The following is a 19,757-nucleotide window of genomic DNA, read 5'->3' on the forward strand; positions in this document are numbered from 1 at the left end:
ACTGGCAACGTGACGTGGAGTATGGTCAGGCCACGGGTTAGCGCGTCACCAGCGGCCGTTTTCTCCACCCCACCCCCCTCGCCCGTGTGGTCGCCGTCCCCCGGCCGCGTGCCGCCGTCCCCCGGCCACGTGTCGCCGCCCCCCGCTACGCCGATCCGACGGTGTCTCTATCGTTGACGCCTGCGGTGGCTGATTCATCCGTCGGCATAAAAGATAGCTGATGGAAAGACGATATTGATGGAGTGGGTTGACGTCACAGTACGTACACTGGGCGGATGGGGCCCATACCCTGACCTCGGGTCAGTATGCTGGGCGGGCGGGGTTTCACACCCTGACATCGGGTCAGCACGCCGGGCGGGCGGGGTCCCGCACCCTGACATCGGGTCAGCACGCTGGGCGGAGGAGCTCCGCATCCTGGACCTCGGGTCAGCTGGTTAGACGGCTGCCGAGCCGTACAAGGCCCGCAGACTTCGACTCATACTGGTGTGCAGCCGTGTGACAGGATATCGGATATCCGGCATATCTGCCGCCACGCAGTCTTGTCTTATCTGGGGCCCTGCCGCGAGCACTTACCGTATCTCAACAATGCCACCTGGCTTGAGGGCGTATGTGTTTCCAACGCAACCTGCCGTGGGTGGCAACCGGCGGTGCGCCGGCGGACCCAGGCCGGTTGTGGCTGTATGCTGATGAGGCCGACGTCTCGCATGCTGATTGCCTTGATAGCTGCCCGATGAATAATCGCGAGTCAGCGCTCTGCGAGGCAAGGAGAAATCGCTGTTGTGGGCATTCGTTCAGCGGCCCTCTCTCGGTGCGATCGAGCCCGCCTGGCCCGTTTCCGGCCGAAGTCGGATCGCCGGCGCGGGCAGGAAAACAAGCGTGCGTTACCGGCGCAGGTGCGGCAGGCGCCTCGGCTGGATTGCCTGTTCTTTGACAGGGTGAAAGTGTATTTGACGTCCAGCCGTCACAAGAGTGTGATTGCGATTGCGTGTCCATTGAACGCTGGAAATGTTGCATACACTTGAGTGCTGTATGCAAGCGACGGACTCCGAAATGTGATACATTTCTCATGGCGTCAAGTACGAGACGCCCTACCAGTTTCATTTATAGCGTGCAGTTGGTAGAAATTAACCAAAATTCAGATTATTGGAGTAAAAGCCTACGCTTTATGGGTGATTTGTGGTACGAATGTGACGTGATATTTCAGATATCTGCTGCTCTCGAATGTGAGATGGTCATTTTAGGCCATAATAGGTGAGTGTTTGAATTCCCAAGTAGTCGCTTAGAGCCCCGATCTTCCCATTGCACATGCCGAACACGCTGCCCCAGACGAGGCGTCCGAATTCCTGAAACCTCACTTCAGACGATATTTCACAAACGTCAGACAATGGTTGAAAGGAATCTTCACCGTTGAAGTCAACTAGAAAGGACTGAACTGTGAATAAACAGATTGCGATGACGGTGTACCTGCTGTTCGTTTTTGCTCAAAAGTGCTTGAGCCATCAAAATTTTCCAAGGAAGGTTCTATGCTATGCGTCATATTATACATAATGTAGCACATTACTTATTGCCTTCATATACCGCGCGGTATATGAGTATACTGCCGAAGGGTATTTGCCCATCGCAAACATTTCTACACTCACACCTTGGCGCGCGTTGTTAGGATATAAGCCTGCCCCAAATCGTTTGCATACACTTGACTTACATGAATGCATGGCCTACGGTTATGACGTATTGTTACATGATCTGCCATCTGCTTGATCTACCTGCCCACGTTCGAACTCCACCCAAAATGTGCGCAAGCATTTTGGCCCCAACTGGGATACATAGGCAGGGAACATGCATGAGCAAGGAACCATAGTAACCATCTAGCCCGTACTGACTACCGACGTATGGTTGCACGTGTGTACCTTTTTCAGACACGCACAAATTCAAATTATAATAAACCCAAAACATCAAAACCACCCCGCCGCATTTGTAAGATGTATTTACGTGGCTGCACAAACGCGTGCGCGCGCGTATAGGCCAGAGCTTGAGGCGGCTATTTCTCCGCAGGCTGGCTGAACACCTGGTGGATGGATATTTTCGCTGCCAAATAGTGCTGCCGCGAGATTGGCCGTGGCTGGGAAGCACCACGTGACGCATGGCCTCCCTCAGCCTTCCGTGCCTTCGTGTGTTCTTGTCGCTTATGATGCGGGCTTGCAATATGACCTGAATGAAATCGGCGCTGCGTTGTACGTCTTCAGCCTCACGAACTCTGGCCTTTCCGGTCCAAAGAGAATATGTTTGTGAATATGCCGACCGCTGGCCCGACGGTTCGGTGATGTCATCTCCAGATACCGCAGAACGGTTATGTCACTCCTTCAGTCAATTCCTCTTCCCTGTGCATCACCTTATGAGGATGCACTAGTGACCTGTCTACGCCCTTGGTAGCTGTGGTCTGGAATCATCTATTTTTGAAATCCTCGCTTGAATGATTAGGTGTTATGGTCAATGAGTCCATGGTTTACGGGCTACGTTTGCAATGTCATCGTCAATATTTTGTTTCAGAAGACCAGTAGCCCTAATTCATTGCTGTTTACACAGCTGAGGGAATGAAATATGCAGCGGGGCGTATGTATGTACGCTGCTTCACACAAATCATGCTGGCAGATCATGAAGTACATGATGAAAATTCTACAAACATTTATGGCTGACAGAAACACATGACCATAAGCACTAAGTCTTGTTATGAAAGCAGCAACCTCGTGAAAAGCGAGCTAGTTGTGCTGAGAACCTCCATGGGTTACACGCGGTCCTTTGTGCTGAGAACCTCCACGAGTTACACGCGGTCCTTCGTGCTGAGAACCCCCACGGGTTACGCGCGGTCCTTCGTGCTGAGAACCTCCACGGGTTACACGCGGTCCTTCGTGCTGAGAACCTCCACGGGTCACACGCGGTCCTTCGTGCTGAAAACTTCCACGGGTTACGCGCGGTCCTTCGTGCTGAGAATCTCCACGGGTTACACGCGGTCCTTTGTGCTGAGAACCTCCACGGGTTGCACGCGGTCCTTTTTGCTGAGAACCTCCATGGGTTGGACGCGGTCCTTTGTGCTGAGAACCTCCACGGGTTACGCGTGGTCCTTTGTGCTGAGAACCTCCACGGGTTACACGCGGTCCCTTGCCGGCTGCGCAGCGGTGTGCACCTGGTTGCCGGACGCTGGTGGCACCGCTGTGTGCCTCTCCTTGTTGGGGTATGCTCGTTTTCGTGCTGGGTGCGACACGCCGCCATGACGCCGCCATATCTGGCGTCCTGCCGCTCTGGGGACGGCTCCAGCTGAGCCCGTCGGCGGCCAGGACTGGCTCGGCACGTGTCGCCCGCTCCAGATCAACAGGACGTGCACAATGCATCAGACGGCTGACTTCACGGCGGTGGGCAGGCTGGCGCCGTCTCGTGTGGTGAATCACGCACTCAGCCGGCGCCTGCGCCAGGAGCGCGCCTGTCTGGTGACGCCACAGGGCGTACCCTGACGTGGCAGCACGCCCGACGGCGATCTTTAGAGAACGCCCACACGTCCGCCATTCTATCTTCGGAGAACATCCGCACGTCCGCCATCATATCTTCGGAGAACATCCACACGTCCGCTATCATATCCTTGGAGAACGCCCACACGCTCACCGTCATATCTTTGGAGAACGTCTTTACGTCTGCCATTATACCGGGTTTTACCGATTGTAAGAGAACTTGCTGCGCTGAACGAGAATTTTAAGTGCACGATGCTGCTTTGGACCCCAGCCACGTGTGACTGGCGGGCAACGAGTCGGCAGACCGGACTGATAAGCATGCCACGCTTTTTACATCTGACGGTACATTGTGAATGCCCGCAAATGACATGTACATAGAAGCGAGTGAGCATATGGTTGACAAATGACAAGTCAAAAGGCAAATGGCAAGTCAGGTGGAGCAATGAGCACCATTCAAACAAGCTGAAAGCTATCAGACCAACCAAAGGCGTCCGGGCGTCACCATTTCTGGAAGGCAACACTTACACACCCACACATTGGCCATACGTACAGCCCGCACATGTTTCGATAAAACAACTCTCGAGAACTTCCCTTATGCAGAAGATGCGGCGCAATACGTGCTGTAAGTCATCTCTTAATCGGCTGTCGACAGCTGTCGACAGCTGTCAGGGAGACAGGAATTCTTCAGTGGCCCCAGGTCACTGAAGTTATTGGTTAAACAGCATACTGAACAAGAGCCGCATCAAGTGCTGATATTTCTGTGCACTACACTTGCCATTTACTCCCCGTATTAGCAGCATGACGCTCAGCAAGTACTGTAATCGAGTGCGAAACTGCTTCAGTGTCAGTCGATGCGCTCATAAAACCCTCAATCATGATCATCATCAACTGATGACGCATTAAGATGCACTCTGACGTAGCAGGATGCCGATGACGCAACAGGGTTGTCTCCTGACGCGTCAGGACCCCACTGACGCCACAGATTGTCTCCTGACGTATCCGTACACCACTGACTCCACAGGCTGTCTCCTGACGCATCAGGATACCAATAACGCCACGGGGTTGTCTTCTGACGCATCAGGACACTAATAATGCTGCAGGGTTGTCTTCTGACGTGTCAGGACACCAATAACGCCACGAGGTTGTCTTCTGACGCATCAGGACACAAATAAAGCTGCAGGGTTGTCTTCTGACGCATCAGAACACCAATAACGCCATAGGGTTGTCTCCTGACGCAGCAGGATATCAATAACGCCACGGGGTTGTCTTCTGACGCATCGGGACACCAATAGCACCGCAGGGTTGTCTTCTGACGTGTCAGGACATCAGTAACGCCACAGGTTGTCTTCTCACGCATCAGGACACCAATAACGCCGCAGGGTTGTCTTCTGACGCATCAGTACACAAATAACGCCGCAGAGTTGTCTTCTGGTGCATCAGGACACAAATAACGCCACAGGGTTGTCCTCTGACGTGTCGTAATGTCCACTGTCCCGCATGGTGACTGCCTGAGCGTGGATATGCGCATCATTACACGCACATGCCTCTTACTGCAGCTCCGGCCTCTGAGGGTGGCATCGTTGGCGTCCACTGTCACACTGAGAGTGGCGATGCGCTCTCCACCAGGAGGCCGCGGTTATATGAGCTTCGCTGTCTGGTACTTACTGATGTTCGGCTCTGGTGCACGAGGCTTGCATGAATGTGCGTAACGACAGAATGAGATCCAGGAGCGGTATGCAGACTCTCGCACGTTTCACTCATTTTTCACACTCTTGTGTGATGGGGCGGCCGACTGCGGGTCACAACTAACGTCTGACCGACCCATGAGATTACCAGATAGCGGCCGCTCCCAGCTGAGGCTGAACCGAGTCTGCTCGCAGCAGCAGCTTTCGTTAAATGAGACTCGTGTTTCCCAGCGGGCGACAAGCGGGATTTGATCTCCCGTCGACAGCCCTCTTCAGCTGTCACCAGTTCTAGTCCGGTTCTCTGGAACGGGCATTGGTACCTCTCCGAGCCGAGCCAGCCCAGCGGAGACACACCTACGGTCGGTCGGCCTGCGCTGGCCACTCAGGACTCAGGGGATGATGACGGCAACGAGCGGCCTGCGCTGGCCACTCAGGACTCAGGGGATGATGACGGCGACGAGCGGCCTGCGCTGGCCACTCAGGACTCGGGGGTTGATGACGGCATCGAGTCAGGAAGGAGCTCAGATGCAGGCGGTTTCACTGGCTTAGACCTCCAGCGTCCATGAAGAAATGTGGTAACCAAACGTAAGGCGACGTCATTGTTAAATGCTCAGGATGACAGGGTAGATTTTCGATGGTTTTATTCTCATCATGGCTTCTTTAGTAGTGTTGTCGCGCACGGTGAACATCCGGTGAGATAAGCGTCGTAGCTCCCACGAACAAGGTCTGTTCATGGCACGGCTATGTTATGAAGAATGAAACTCGTTGGAATGGCAGCTACCACGAATCAGGCGTCTGGCTCATCAAGAGCCTCAATATGAACTGGGTAAAGCTCTTACCCGGCTCGGCTGTGCCATTCTGAGACGGACATCGGAATGTTTAGACGGCTGTGCTGCGGGCGGCTGGCTGACAGATCTGTGCGCCGAGATGAGTGGGGTAATTGGGTTGGCGACCCGCGCTGTCAGAATGGCGGTGGCTGCTCGGTAGCACTGTCCCTGTTTGCCTGTCATTATATGCCGACAAGCCCTGTGTTGACATGTCTGTTTTCTGGGACGCTCATTAGTGACTGTTTGCCAGCGTCCAGCGGGGATGTGAGCCCCAGCGGAGGTGTGAGCCAGCGTCCAGCGGGGATGTGAGCCAACGTCCAGCGGGGATGTGAGTCCCAGCGTTGGTGTGAGCCAGCGTCCAGCGGGAATGTGAGACTCAGAAGGGGTGCGAGCCAGTGTCCAGCGGAGCTATGAGCCAGTGTCCAGCGGGGATGTGAGCCAGCGTCCAGCGGAGGTGTGAGCCTCAGTAGGAGTGTGAGCCAGCGACCAGCGGGGTGTGATCCCCAGCGGGAATGTGCTCGAGCCGCTGTGCTCCTGCGAGCTCGCCACGTGGGTTCCGGCGTACGCGCTTTTGTCTGTCTCCTTGTGACGTACAGGCTGGCCAAACTGGGTCAGTTCACACGCCTGGCCCGCTCTGTCGCACGCTGAGCGACGATCCGAGTGCGGCCCGAGCTTGACCCGAGTGCAGCCCTGGCTCGTCCCAAGCGAGCTACACGCTCCAGCAGCAGCCGGCCTCGGCACGGTAGGGTACTGACATGACGATGAAAGCTAGCGGCTTCGCCATCTCATAACTTTGCACTGCCCGTGTGATAGCAGCGAATTACATGGGAGGGGTCTATTAGCATATCTGGCCCCCCTGATCAACGCCGAATTAATCAGCGGCGTTTTCCCACGTTCTCCGAATACGATTTGATTGCAGCGTCTGGCTTTGGCGTCCCGAGACAGGCCCGGCCGCTTGTGGCGGCGGTCAGGTCAGTTCAGTTCAGGTCTGGTCTGGTCTGGTCTGGTCAGGTCAGGTCAGGTCGGGTCGGGCCTCGCCCCGGACCACATCACTGACCCGACCTCGCCCCGGGCCACATCACTGTCCCGGCCTCGCCCCTGGCCACATCACTGACCCGACCTCGCCTCGGGCCACATCACTGACCCGGCCTCGCCCCTGGCCACATCACTGACCCGGCCTCGCCCCGGGGCCTCCGCCCAGCGTGGCTCGGCACCGCACGGACCGCGCATGACCGCGGGTGCCCGCAGCTGGCCCGGGCCGCCGCCGTCCGTCTGCGGCGTCCTGGCGGGAGGCGCGGCGCCGTCGCTCCCGGAGCCGCGGCGCGCATTCACGCCGGCTCATTACGGGAGCGGAATGCGTGTCTGCGTGTCGGGCGGCGAGCGGCGGCGGCTGGCCGACACGGGGACGCGCCGGCCGGGGTCGGACGCCTGACGCCACGAGACAGCCGGCCGGCTGGGCTGCGCTGGACGGCAGACGGCCAGGTGTGGATCGAGACGCGATGGCGGATGGCCGGAGGCGCCGGCGACACCTGCGAACGTGGCGACGGGGCGCGTCCGGGACTGGACGGCAGCACTCACGGGCGCGGCGGCGCGGCCGCGCGTCAGCGGACGGGTTCGCCGTCGGGAGCGGCCAGCGGACTGCTGTGAGATCGGGTCGGCGTCGCACGCGCCCGCCTCCGACCCTCGGCAGCCGTCCCCGCAGATGGCGGCTCGTGACCCGGCGCATAAACACCGGCTGTATTGTCCGACACCGGGCCGCCCTTCCATAAACAAGGAACCTCGACGCGCTCAATAGGTAGATGTTAGATAAGATCGAGACGATTTGCCACCGCCCTTCTCTCACAAATACGAACCTGAATTGGCTGTACAGAAATGGCGCCGAACGAGGACAGCGAGTTCTCAAATGACGCTGATCTAAGACGGCGCTTTATCACCAAAATTACCGTTGCTCGGCGATGGCCATTACTTTGCAGGCGAGCTCGGCCACACACCGGCAGTATACCTGACGAAGTGCACGTCTCGGCGCCGAGTGCCGCTTGCGCCGGGGTTCTCGGGGGATTTACAGTCGCCGCGCGCGTGAGATCGGCGCGGTCGGCGACGCCGCCGGCGCCTCGAGGTGGCGTAACGCGGCGGGCGGCGCGCGCCGAATTACGGGCCATCAATAAGGCGCTGCGCCCCGCCGCCACGCTATCTGTGAAAAGCAATTGGTAATGAATGCCACCGAGCCGGAGACCACACAGCCGGGGGTCGGCCGGCGCCGGGCGCTCGCGATGAGCTGTCGCACACTGACGAAATCGCTGGCTCTGGCGTCGGGGAAAATCGCTCGCCCCTATGCTAGAGTAGGCGAGTATAGCATCGTTTCGTCTTTGAGGTATTTCAGTCAACTTCGGGGGATGTTTTCATTTTTGAAATATATTTAACATGTGAATCGGGTCAAACTATGTTGTCCCACCTTCTATCAACGATTGCCGAATGCAAAGTTCGCGCGTCTTGTTGTTCGGAGGTTCGCCTGCGGACGGTGTCAGCGGCCCACCGGTGACCGGCCGCTGCCGCCGCACCCGGGAGTGCTCCGCGGGAGTGGGCGGGTTACGCGGCGCCGGCGACACTCGGGCTCAGCTGCTCCCGGACACTCGGGCGACGCCGGAGTGTTCGGAGTGTCCGGGCACGGCTCCGCGCGCGCCGACTGGAGAGGCCGGCCTGTGAGGCTGCTGAGAACCTCACGCCGCCAGCTGGTCAGACCACTGTGGTGGTCTGCACTTCGGGGAACGCCAGCGAGTTGTGAGTACACGGGGACCGACCGATGCAGCTGGTCGAGCCCGAGCGCCAGTGTGGCGGGGTGCGGCGCCCGACTGCTCGGAATGAGCGGGCGGCGGTGACAACAGGGTCGACGTCAGCAGGCGACCCTATGCAAATGCGTGTTGCAGCCCACATCCCACTCCAGTAGACGTTATCGGGTAGCTGCCACGGCAGACGCAGCCGTCCTCGCCTGCGGTGTGACATCATCAGTGTGACGACCTCGCCTACAGTGTGACGTCATCACCAGCCTGACCTTCGCACGGTACGGGGGACAGACACACAGAACATGGTGGTTTCTAATGGCTTCTATGGTTTCTAAGCCGATGTCTGTCTCGCCGGTTTCAAGTGAAGAAGTCGTCAGGGGTGGAAAGCACCTAAAGAAAGTGTAATTCTTCTGAGCAGATAAATTCATGAATGGCTGTGTAAAGGTTCGGTCCAAGCAATTTCATTGGAGGAAGTTCTGAAATCAGAGCCTTCGCTAAACAGTGTTTGTTGCGTGAGGTCTGACCACACCACGCAACTTTCAGCACGGTCCGTCCTGCCCTTCGACGTCACCTGGCCTTTAGCAAAGCCGTTGCCACCGGTCGCAATCTCACAATTTAAGGAAAACAGCGAGCCTGAAAGCATCTTGAATCATTTCGCCACGGGCAGGTGAATCGGAAGACAGACGCTTCAACCAACCGAGCTTCCAGGTCGATGGTCAGGAAAAGGATTGAATGAAAGCCAAAGTCGATTACAGCCCGGAGAGTACTGTGTGTCAGAAACCATGGTCGCTTCTCTTCTGGGGGGTTGAAGTGTAATGTGGCGAATAATAGGAGCGGCATCACGCCGAGGTTGTGAACGGGGTGGGCCGCCACGGGGCAAGAAATGCGGCAAAAAACGGCTGCCAGACCAGGCACCTAGGTAGAGTCGCTGGATATCGAAAACAACGAGCAAATACGCCGCCCTTAGTTCGGCTGGTGCGCCCTCTTAGCCGGGTGTCGCGCTAGAGGCGCTGAAGTCCGGATGAGCTGAGAGGCGGTGGTGTCTGGCGGAGATGTCCCAGAAACGTCCGGACGTCTGGCGGCCCGGAACGTCCGGACCCAGGTGTCGGAGACACCGCACGTTGGGTCGCCAGCTCGGAAGCCGCGCGCCCTGAGTTGGAGCGGCAGAATTCGGCGGCGAGGTGAGCCGCGGCTGCGCGAGGCGTCGGCAGGCCGCGTGCCGCCGTGACGCCGCCGTCACGGCCGGCTGTTTGCCTGACCGGCGCGCCGGCTCATCGTTAGGCGGGCCGACGATGGGGCTGATAGGACGGTGGCGCTGGCTGGACCAGCGCTGGCTGGGCCAGCGCTGGCTGGCTGGCGTGGGTAACTGCTGTGCCAGGCTGCGACCTAGCAGGTAGGTGCGCCGTGTGCAAGTCACACCCACGCCAGCCAGGCAATGGTGACACGCCCAGCAGGCGCTGCTTGTCGCTGGTCGGACATCGGCCGCCGCCGGACTGGCCTCCGCTGGTCAGAGCCGGTGCACAGTGCCGGTCAGGAGCTCAGGGCGATGCTTACACGTCACGTGCACGCTTCTCCCAGTCCTAATGGGCCGTGCACGGCCACCTGCGCGGGTCAAACAGGCGCGACATGGCTGAGCAGACGCCAGACGGGATTACCCCCCTCGGCCAGGCAGGCAGGGGGGGGGGACACGTCCAGCAGCGTACAGTCGGCCAACTCGCCGGCCTGCAGACGACAGCCGCGACGAGGCACGCTCGTGGGGCGAGTCTAGACTGTTCGCCCGCTGTATTGAATCGTTTAAGACAATTCGCTGTTTCGCCTTTGGTCGCCAGCGAAGCGGCCGTGCAGCGGCGGCGTCCCTGGGCTGTGTTTGCCCAGTGCAAAGGTCAATCTGCCGACGTGAGCTGGCGGAGCCCGCCGAGCCGTGATTCCATGTCGTGGCGTGCCGAAAAGGGCCTAGCCAGCCCGTCGCGTGCATTGTTTTTTTTTTCTTTGCCAGCAGCCGCTTGTGCGAACGGGGGCTCGTTTCCAAGGGCTCACTGCAGGGGACTGACACACGAGTGCACCCTCACACAGGAGCAATGTGCCCTGCCTGGTGCCGCGACACTAACTTTTATCCGTCTCAGTCAGACCAAACTATTCCTAAGAATAATGTCAGCTGCAATGAAGTCCATCCTCGTCCTGACCGACGTATTAGAATTGCTGCAACGGTGTAGTTGTGGCGGTATTGGGGATCCGCCGTCGCCCACCGTCACCATGCCAGCGCTAGGCCACTGTCCAGGCTGGCCTCCGCTGCGATCTCCTGACGTAATCTCCCGCTGTGATCTCCTGACGTGATCTCCCGCTGTGATCTCCTGGCGTGATCTCCGGGGACCCGGTTGGCTAAGTTGGATGTCCTTCTGGTAGGTGGATCCAAATATTCAATTGCGATTCGATCGGCACTAACATTCCGCATGCAATGAAGCTGTCGTGACATTTTCGTGAGTCGTAATGTGCAACTTAGCTTCAGTGATCTGGGGTCCAGTTTCTATGAAATATGTAACATGAGGAAACACACCCATCATTCGTGTTGATGAATTAGATACTGGACATATATTGACCGGGGACTCCAACAGTTAGCTGACAGCCTAATCTCGCTATGGACAAACCCAATTTAACGCCTGCTGTGAAAGATACTGTGTTGGACGCGTGGGGACTGGGCGAGGGTCCTGAGTGAGTCGCCCCACGGCCTCAATAGCTGCCACCCACCCGCCCGGCTCGGGCAGTGGGCGGACCCAGGCCAGCTCTCGGGCCTCGTCTGTTGTCGAGGCCTGAGAACTCCGCCGCTCCCGCGCACGCCCGGTGGGACAGCCGCGAGCCTGTACAGTTGTGCACGGTTCCCACCACACAGTCGCGGAGTCGGGGACTACGGACGTCCTGACGACGCTAAGACTATTTTGGCGCCCCTGCTTTTTATAATTATGACTGGAGGACGCGAGCGTGGTGACCGAAAAGTCGACAACCCTTACATTTCCCGTGAACGCATGCTCCGATAATCTGTGGCACTCAAAGTCCCATATCGGGCTCTTCGCAGCCGCCTGAGCGGTTGTGAGGAGGCGGAGGGGTCACGGTCTAGGCCGGTGTGCCCGGCAGTGGTCAGATGCCAGCGAGTGCGGAGGCGGAGGGGGCACGGTCTGGGCCGGTGTGCCCGGCAGTGGTCAGATGCCAGCGAGTGCGGAGGCGGATGGGGGCACGGTCTGGGCCGGTGTGTGCCGGCGGTGGTCAGATGCCAGCGAGTGCGGAGCGGAGGGGGCACAGTCTGGGCCGGTGTGCTCGGCGGTGGTCAGATGCCAGCGAGTGCGGAGGCGGAGGGGTCACGGTCTGGGCCGGTGTGCCCGGCGGTGGTCAGATTGCCACAGAGTGCGGAGACGGATGGGGCACGGTCTGGGCCGGTGTGCCGGCGGTGGTCAGATGCCAGCCTAGAGTGCTGAGGCGGAGGGGCACGGTCTGGGCCGGTGTGTCCCCGGCGGTGGTCAGATGCCAGCGAGTGCGGAGGCGGAGGGGGCACGGTCTGGGCCGGTGTGCCGGCGGTGGTCAGGTGCCAGCGAGTGCGAGGCGGAGGGGGCACGGTCTGGGCCGGTATGGCCGGCAGCGGTCAGGTGCCAGCGAGTGCGGAGGAGGAGGGGGCACGGTCTTTGCCGGTGTGCCGACGGTGGTCAGATGCCAGCGAGTGCGGAGGCGGAGGCGTCACGGTCTGAGCCGGTGTGCCGGCGGTGGGTCAGGTGCCGAGCGAGTGCGGAGGCGGAGGCGTCACGGTCTGGGCCGGTGGGCCGGCGGTGGTCAGATGCCAGCGGACGTGCGGAGGCGGAGGGGGCACGGTCTGAGCCGGTGTGCCGGCGGGTGGTCAGATGCACAGAGTGCGGAGACGTAGGGGGTCACGGTCTGAGCCATTGTGCCCGGCGGTGGTCAGGACGGTTTACGGCCGCTGATTAAGCCGGATGGGGCGTAACGAGCTCGTTATCAGGCGCCGCGGCGGCGGCCGTGCCACTCCAACGGTGTCCCCGGGCGGCCGCTGGCGGCGAGGGCAGCGGTCGCCCCGGGAGACAGCCTCCATCTCTACCGGAGCCGGCGCAGAGCCGTAACAAGGCGTAGCGGGGATGAGAGGAGACAGCCTCCATCTCTACCGGAGCCGGCGCAGAGCCGTAACAAGGCGTAGCGGGGATGAGAGGAGACGGCCTCCATCTCTACCGGCGCCGGCGCAGAGCTGTAACAAGGCGTAGCGGGGATGAGAGGAGACAGCCTCCATCTCTACCGGCGCCGGCGCAGAGCCGTAACAGGCGTAGCGGGGATGAGAGGAGACAGCCTCCATCTCTACCGGCGCCGGCGCAGAGCCGCAACAAGGCGTAGCGGGGATGAGAGGGAGCTCGCTCCCCTCTCCCCGCATATTTTAAGGTATGTTTTGTATGCAACAGACATAATATGAATGATTTTAACTTGTGACGAATGCTAGCCTTAAGGTCACCTCAATAGATTTCTCGAGCCACGTGGAACGACATGACTACTTGATTGCAGGTTTCTCCTGCACCTTTATCAACGCCTGGCTGAGCACCTGGCTACCTAGTAACCATGCATCTCTTTGTGCAGGTGGCCAGAGATAGATTCATACCATGAGCCCTCGTGAAAGAGAGCAATTGACTTCCATAAATCAGCTTGACTGCCTGGGCAATAGGTTATACCGTGCGGTAATCTTGGCGTACCAGTAATGCCAGACTGCGGACAGCCTTGCATCATGTGGATGGCATTTGCCGCATCACAAGCTTACAACGAAACCGTTGTTTTCACCCCTTACACATCTTATAACGATATTCAAATATGATGGCGAATATTTGAAATCGGGCCTGTTCGCAAACGGCGGGTTGGAAGTCCACGCCATGTGTGTGTAACCACTTATTTGTGTGGAGTGGTAGCTAATGTCAAACAAATAAATAACTAAATATGCCGTGTATGTTTAATCTTATGCTGTCTGGCTGGTCACCATAGAGGTTTCGGAAGAGAGAGAGAGAGAGAGAGAGAGAGATGAGAGAGAGAGAGAGAGAGAGAGAGAGAGAGGAGAGAGAGAGAGAGAGGGGGGGGGAGGGGGGGGAGGCTAGTGTACCAGCGTGTTTTCAACCTCCGTCGTGCGAGAGACCTCAGAATCTCCATTAGACTTTCTCTAGAAAAGTTGTTAAACTTGTAAGCGCTTGACTTTGAAATTTCCAGTAGACTAGGCTTTAACTTCCTTCATCTTGTGTCGACGTTTGACTAGACAAGTCACATTGCCTATGAGTGATGGCCTATGCCGAGGACGCGTCGGCACTATGTCGTGTTCAAGCATGCAGTTGCACCCGTCCGTCATGATATGCATTCTGGAAGCCTCACCTTAACTCTGTTCTCATGTTGGGGTCATATTGACCCACGGTGTTTTTGTTGTGGGTGCATTCCAAACCGTTGCAGGTAGTCCTCAAACATAGCGACTTGGGCAAAAAATACGTTTGGTATTACCCGCCAAATTTCGAGCTGCCTATCACTAGATCCGATCCAAAAGTGTGTCGGCAATCGACCAAGCAGTAGTTCATGCCACGGTCTTCGAAAGCCGCTGTTAGTGCATCCTGCTGTGGCCTTAACCAACATAGATTGGGCCATGAGATCTGCAGCAGAGACAGCAGCCCAGTTTATTGAAACAATACCCATCCATTTTTCGTTTTGTGCCTATGCTTTGGTCACAGTTTAATCGAAATTGTAACCCATTTTGAATGCCTCGATTTCACGTATTAAATTTCCCCGGTCTTGTCAGGCCCAATGCGAGACGATTTTTAAGTGTTATTCTTTGCAGACATATGCACGAACACTATATATCAGTGTACTTCTGTTTATCGACCTCATGAAAGGAAGATCGATGCTCCTGTCAACATCTTGATTCACTGGTCCCCAAAGCAACGGCTAGATGGGCTCACGTTTCGTTCAACATTTCAAGCATTCGCGTTTGAGAATGCCTGCCTTTCTCACGCAGGAGCAGGCGTTCCCCAGGCTATTATTACGCAGTGAGACAAGGAAAGCAAAGTGAAGGGTGGCTACAGGCTCGAAGGGCTGGGGAGAGGTTCAGAAGTAGAAGGAAAGCGGGAGGAGCGAGTCATAACCTCCCCGCAGCTTCTGCGAGCTCCAACGTCCTTACATCGTAGGATGTTGAACACAGAGCATTTTGCCTTCGAAGTACGTTTCTGCACAGGTAACCCCGATGAAGGCTTTGAGCAGGTCAGCTATGACCAAGGCCGTTCGGGGAACGAGTGAGGCGAGCAATCGTTATTGGTCAGTATGATCCGCAACACGCTGGCCGGTCAACCCAGATATGTCCAGTACTTGTTCGTGATGCATGCAACTCCTGGTTGGTCCGTCACGCTAATCCTCACCTCGCGTGAAAAACAACTAGATATTTGACAGACATCTCCTCTCTTCCAGGGATCTCAGGTTCAACGAGATCGAGCACCTGCCACCGGGCAGCTTTCTGCGCATGCGCAACCTCAACACACTGTGAGTCGACCGGCTTCAAGCGAGGAGCTCATCCCTGGGATTGTGACCCCGTACTCTGTCCGTGGGTCGTCATCATTGATGGTTGGCGCCGGGTTTGGCATCCGGCCCGGGCGCCAGGTCGCGCTACCCCGCCTCCGAGACGCTACCCTGTGTTGTCGCCGCGGCCACCCTCTCTCGCGCGCCGGCGCCGGCGCTGCGCGCGTAGCCTGCTCTGGGCGGGGCCGGACTGCGCTGCCCGGCCCTCACCCAGCGTCAGCGGCGGCGACCGCCCTCTCCCGCGGCTCCGCGCGTGCCCTGCCGCCCTCACGTGCTGCCCCGTCCGCCGCCAGACTCCTCAACAACAACAAGATCGGCCAGCTGAACAAGGGCACGTTCGCGGGGCTGGACGACCTGCGCTATCTGTGAGTACGGCGGGCGACTGTTGCCGGGCGGCCGCGGCTGACTGCGGACTGCGGCGGCGCCGAGGAGGCCTGCCGACGACTCCCGACCGCGACCCGCCGGCGCTGCAGAGCCGCCCGTCCTAATCCTGCCCAATGATTTACTGTATGGTCTTTCGGGCACAGATTGACCATTACTGCAAACGGTAGTCATCCCCCGGCGGCAGTTAGCGGCAGACAGTGGGATGAATGATGCGCCGCCGCCATTTTGATTTAAATGCACGATGGGGTTTTACGACAGTGCCCAAATCACATAAAAGTGCGATTGTATTATTCCGTGTGCGTTTTGAGAATATGGGATCGGCCGTCCATGCAGCTCACTATACCAACACGCAGTTCATCCTCTCAGCACACGCTCTCACGCACGACGCGGGCACTCTCTCCGCTCCTGCACGCGGAGGTCGGTGTCGGGGTGTGCGTAAACGTCCGGGGCTGCACACTGCTGCTCGCAGTTTTCGGGGGAGGCCCGCCCGGACCGCGGGGAGGCCCGCCATACAGCTGTGGTGACCGGGCCGTTTTTGGTGTGCGTGCGTGTGTCGCACCAGCGCCGTGAGCCGTCGGCCAGTCACATTGACCGCCATTGTTTGTTCACGTCGGGACGTATGACTAAACAAAGGAATCGAGTGCGGCGCGGGCGACTGAGCCGGGCTTATCGGGCGGCACAGCTGGAGCCTGTGCTGGAGAGACGGGCGACGCTGGCAGACGGCGCGCTTTTGTGTTGTGTGACGGCACCTCGTGCTGCTCCGTTGGAATCACCTTTGTCAGGTCGATGAACTTCTCAGCACCAAATGGGGCGATGCTCTAAAACAGGCTTTTGCTCCGATGCCTGGTATTTGGTGCTGGCCAAAACGTTGGTCGGCATAGACGTCATCCCTCTTAACATTAGATGATTTGATCATTTTTTGTTGGATTCCAGTCTGAAATCTTGTCATGTTCTCATTGTTTGCTGTTGATAAAGGTTTGCGCTTCTCAACATTTATTTTGATCATGTACGACGCGGCTTAGCGAAAGCCGCCGATTTCGTCCCCGTCCCTGGCCAAGCAGTCTAAATTCAGCACGAGGCTCTGTCCCAGGCCCTGTTCGATCTGTTCTCAGCACGAGTGCGGACTGGAACGCATGACGTCCATGTGTGCTGACGGAGCGTTTGATGTGTGGCCTGACGGGAAAGCTTTTTAACTTTACCATTCCCATTTCATTTATGATTATTTTCTCTCATTTTGAATGTTAATTGATAACGCTATGAATTTTCTGTGGAGTACAGCCAAACGCTTCACCAATATCACTATCACTCGCCTTTTCATGGCCACTCTTGACGATTCAATTTCTTCCTTATCTATCTTACATAATATTCCCCCCAAAATAGAGGCAAGCACCCCCACCCCACCCCACGTACCCGCCAACGCAAGAGCTACCAAATCAAACTACCGCTCCATTGTCAGAGGACGATCCAGATGAAGTTGCGACGAGCTGTCATGTCCTAGGTCAATTTCATGTTAGGTACTCTTTAAGACGAACACGACACCTAGCCTGCCCGGCTTAGCCCGTGCTTGCATAGCGCGCGCCGTATACATGCCCTCGACATCTATCAGCGAGCGCACGCTGTATACCGGCCCTCGACTCTATCGGCGGGCGCACGCCGTATACCGGTCCTCAGCATCTATCAGCGAGCAAACGCTCACCTTACCAAATGCAGGCATTTGATATCCGGTGGTTGTCAGAGGACGTCATTGCCAAATACGGTTATTTGGGATCCAGCAGAGCTATTGGTTCCAATTTTAGCGTTGGTATCAGCTGTGACAGACGTGCCTGTCTCACCAGATGATGTCATTCAGAGACAAACGGCTGAATCACACCGCCTCACCTTCCCTATGCCTGCAAGGTCATTTGTGATCCCAAACAACTGGAGGCGCATAACTTACCTGATATGGTCTCTCGGGATTGAAATATTAACGGGCGCCTGCCGTATAAAATCAATGCAGTCGGAATAAAACAACCGGCATCTGCCTGCTGTACCTCACGAGGTCATATGTAATTCAAATGGCCGGCATCCGACGGCTCCTCTAAACGAGGGCCATCACTTGAAGAGGACACCTCCAATACGCAACGTGATACCTGCTTAAGCGACATGAGAGCAACGGTGCTAAAAGAGTGATGGTGTGTTTTCCTTCACAGTGACGGCATATGTTATTGAATCTTGCTTTTGCGCGGCTCTAAGCTTTCAGTAATGATGGCTGTAGTGTTTGCTGTGATGCTATGTGTGGTTATATAGGCTTTGGTATTTGTTGTTAGATGGCATTTGCGTGGTATCTTTCGACTCATCTTCGACATATACCTATTGCTGTTTTGTTTCACAAGATGGACCCGCTTGCATGGCTGCTGGCGTTTTAGGCAACAACTCGTGCTGACGTTCTGGTGCATTTGTTCTCAGATATATGTACAAAAATAGGATACGCCACATTGATAGCGAGGCTTTCCACGATATGCCGAAGCTAGAACAACTGTGAGTATGCTTTCTCCGTCGGCGTAGCCCAGGGCTTATGAAACATGGAACATGAAGTGTGGATGAATAGTTGTGCGCTCAGAAATTATTGCAATGTATTTGGCCTTTTTTATAATTACTTGTATTTTCAGTGACCGCTAAATCGTTCAGCTCTAGCTTAACGTCGTGAGACTGTGAAGCTCCGACTCGATTGTACTCGATTGTGCAGCGACTGTTTTGAGGTGTACAATATATTTCACTGTAATTGTAATGTAATTGAGGTCTGAGGCCTCAATGTAATTGAGGTGTGCTGTATGGCCTTGTCCATATCTTAAAGACAATGCCTGCTCTCTTCCTCCTCCCCTCCCAGAGTCCTCCGGGCGCTCACTGAGACCTGGCTCAGAAGTCAGTGATGTCCCCTCGTCACCACCGCCGCGGGCGTGCGCCGTACCAGCTGACCCTGCCGGCCGTCCTAGAGCCTCGGATCGGTCCACCGGCCGTTTCGGGGCCTCGGAGCGGCCAGTCGGCTGTCTCAGGGCCTCGGAGCGACCGGCCGGCCGTCTCGGAGCGGCCCGCCGGCCGTCTCAGGGCCTCGGAGCGGCCGGTAGGCCGTCTCGGAGCTGCCCGCCGGCCGCTTCAGTGCGGCGGCCGCTCCCGTCCCGGCCGACGTAGGCTGGCGGCGTGCGGTCTCGTGTGCTAGTGTCAGTCGGCGGCAGCGCCCGGTCAGATCAAGCGTAGCCGCCGCGCCTGTCCGGGCAGGTGTTCTCGGGCGGCGCCGGGGCGGCGGCACGTGCTGGCAGCATGTGCAGCCGTGCACGCTGCCAACCCAGCGCCGCTCGCCGGCGCTCCGTTCAGGCTGGCACTGCGATCGGACTCCCGGCCGACGCTTTGGCTGCCCTGGGCGATCCGATTAGCCCTGCTCCGGCCATGTATGGCTGTTGCATGTCTGAGCGCCGCTAGTCCGGTACTACGCCGGCCTGCCGTCAGAGGCGCCGGCGAAACATCTATCTTCCCGGGACATGCTCACGCGCGGGTATGTCCGCGGTTTGTCCTCCCCTGTGACCGCTGCTGATGTGCAGCGCATTGTCCTGTGCATATTTGGCAATGCTGGCAGTGAAAGAACGTCCGGAGTCCCAGCACGACTTCCAGCAGGCGTTGCGACGCAATTCAGATGACAGGGCTTTCATTTTCGGCGATGTCTGGCCACCGCGCTGGCCCCCACGCAGAGTAGCGCACACGTGATGGGCGTGCATCGCACCCCAGTCGGAGAGCACGAACTTATCGGCGGCTCTGTGACGGCCGCTGCACCCGTGCGACCGGTCGCCGGCGTCGCTGCCGTCAGCCGTCAGAGCCGGGCCGGCGCCCGCCGGCCGCCGCCCGCCGGCGTCTGCCGACCTCCTGCCGGTCGGCTGTCCGCCGCCAGACGCCGACCCCAGGGCGGCGCGCGACGCTGACCGATGCGGCGTCCGGACGCCGGGTCGGCGCGCCCGACCGGTCCGTATTTGT

At 57.8% G+C, this 19,757-nt stretch overlaps 1 protein-coding gene across 1 annotated transcript in view; it reads left to right on the forward strand.

The window, feature by feature from the left end:
* The window catches only part of LOC119098820 (peroxidasin homolog), a 62,988-nt gene that overhangs the window by 24,497 nt on the left and 18,734 nt on the right, over positions 1–19,757 (forward strand). Inside the window, exons 2-4 of the mRNA XM_037221867.1 lie at positions 15,264–15,335; positions 15,665–15,736; positions 18,201–18,272. Of these exons, the coding sequence (XP_037077762.1) occupies positions 15,264–15,335; positions 15,665–15,736; positions 18,201–18,272 (216 nt within the window). The remainder of the gene's footprint in view (positions 1–15,263; positions 15,336–15,664; positions 15,737–18,200; positions 18,273–19,757) is intronic.

This window comes from Pollicipes pollicipes, unplaced genomic scaffold (assembly GCF_011947565.3).
Source record: "Pollicipes pollicipes isolate AB1234 unplaced genomic scaffold, Ppol_2.1 Scaffold_4740;HRSCAF=5597_pilon_pilon_pilon, whole genome shotgun sequence".
Taxonomy (NCBI): Eukaryota; Metazoa; Arthropoda; class Thecostraca; order Pollicipedomorpha; family Pollicipedidae; genus Pollicipes; species Pollicipes pollicipes.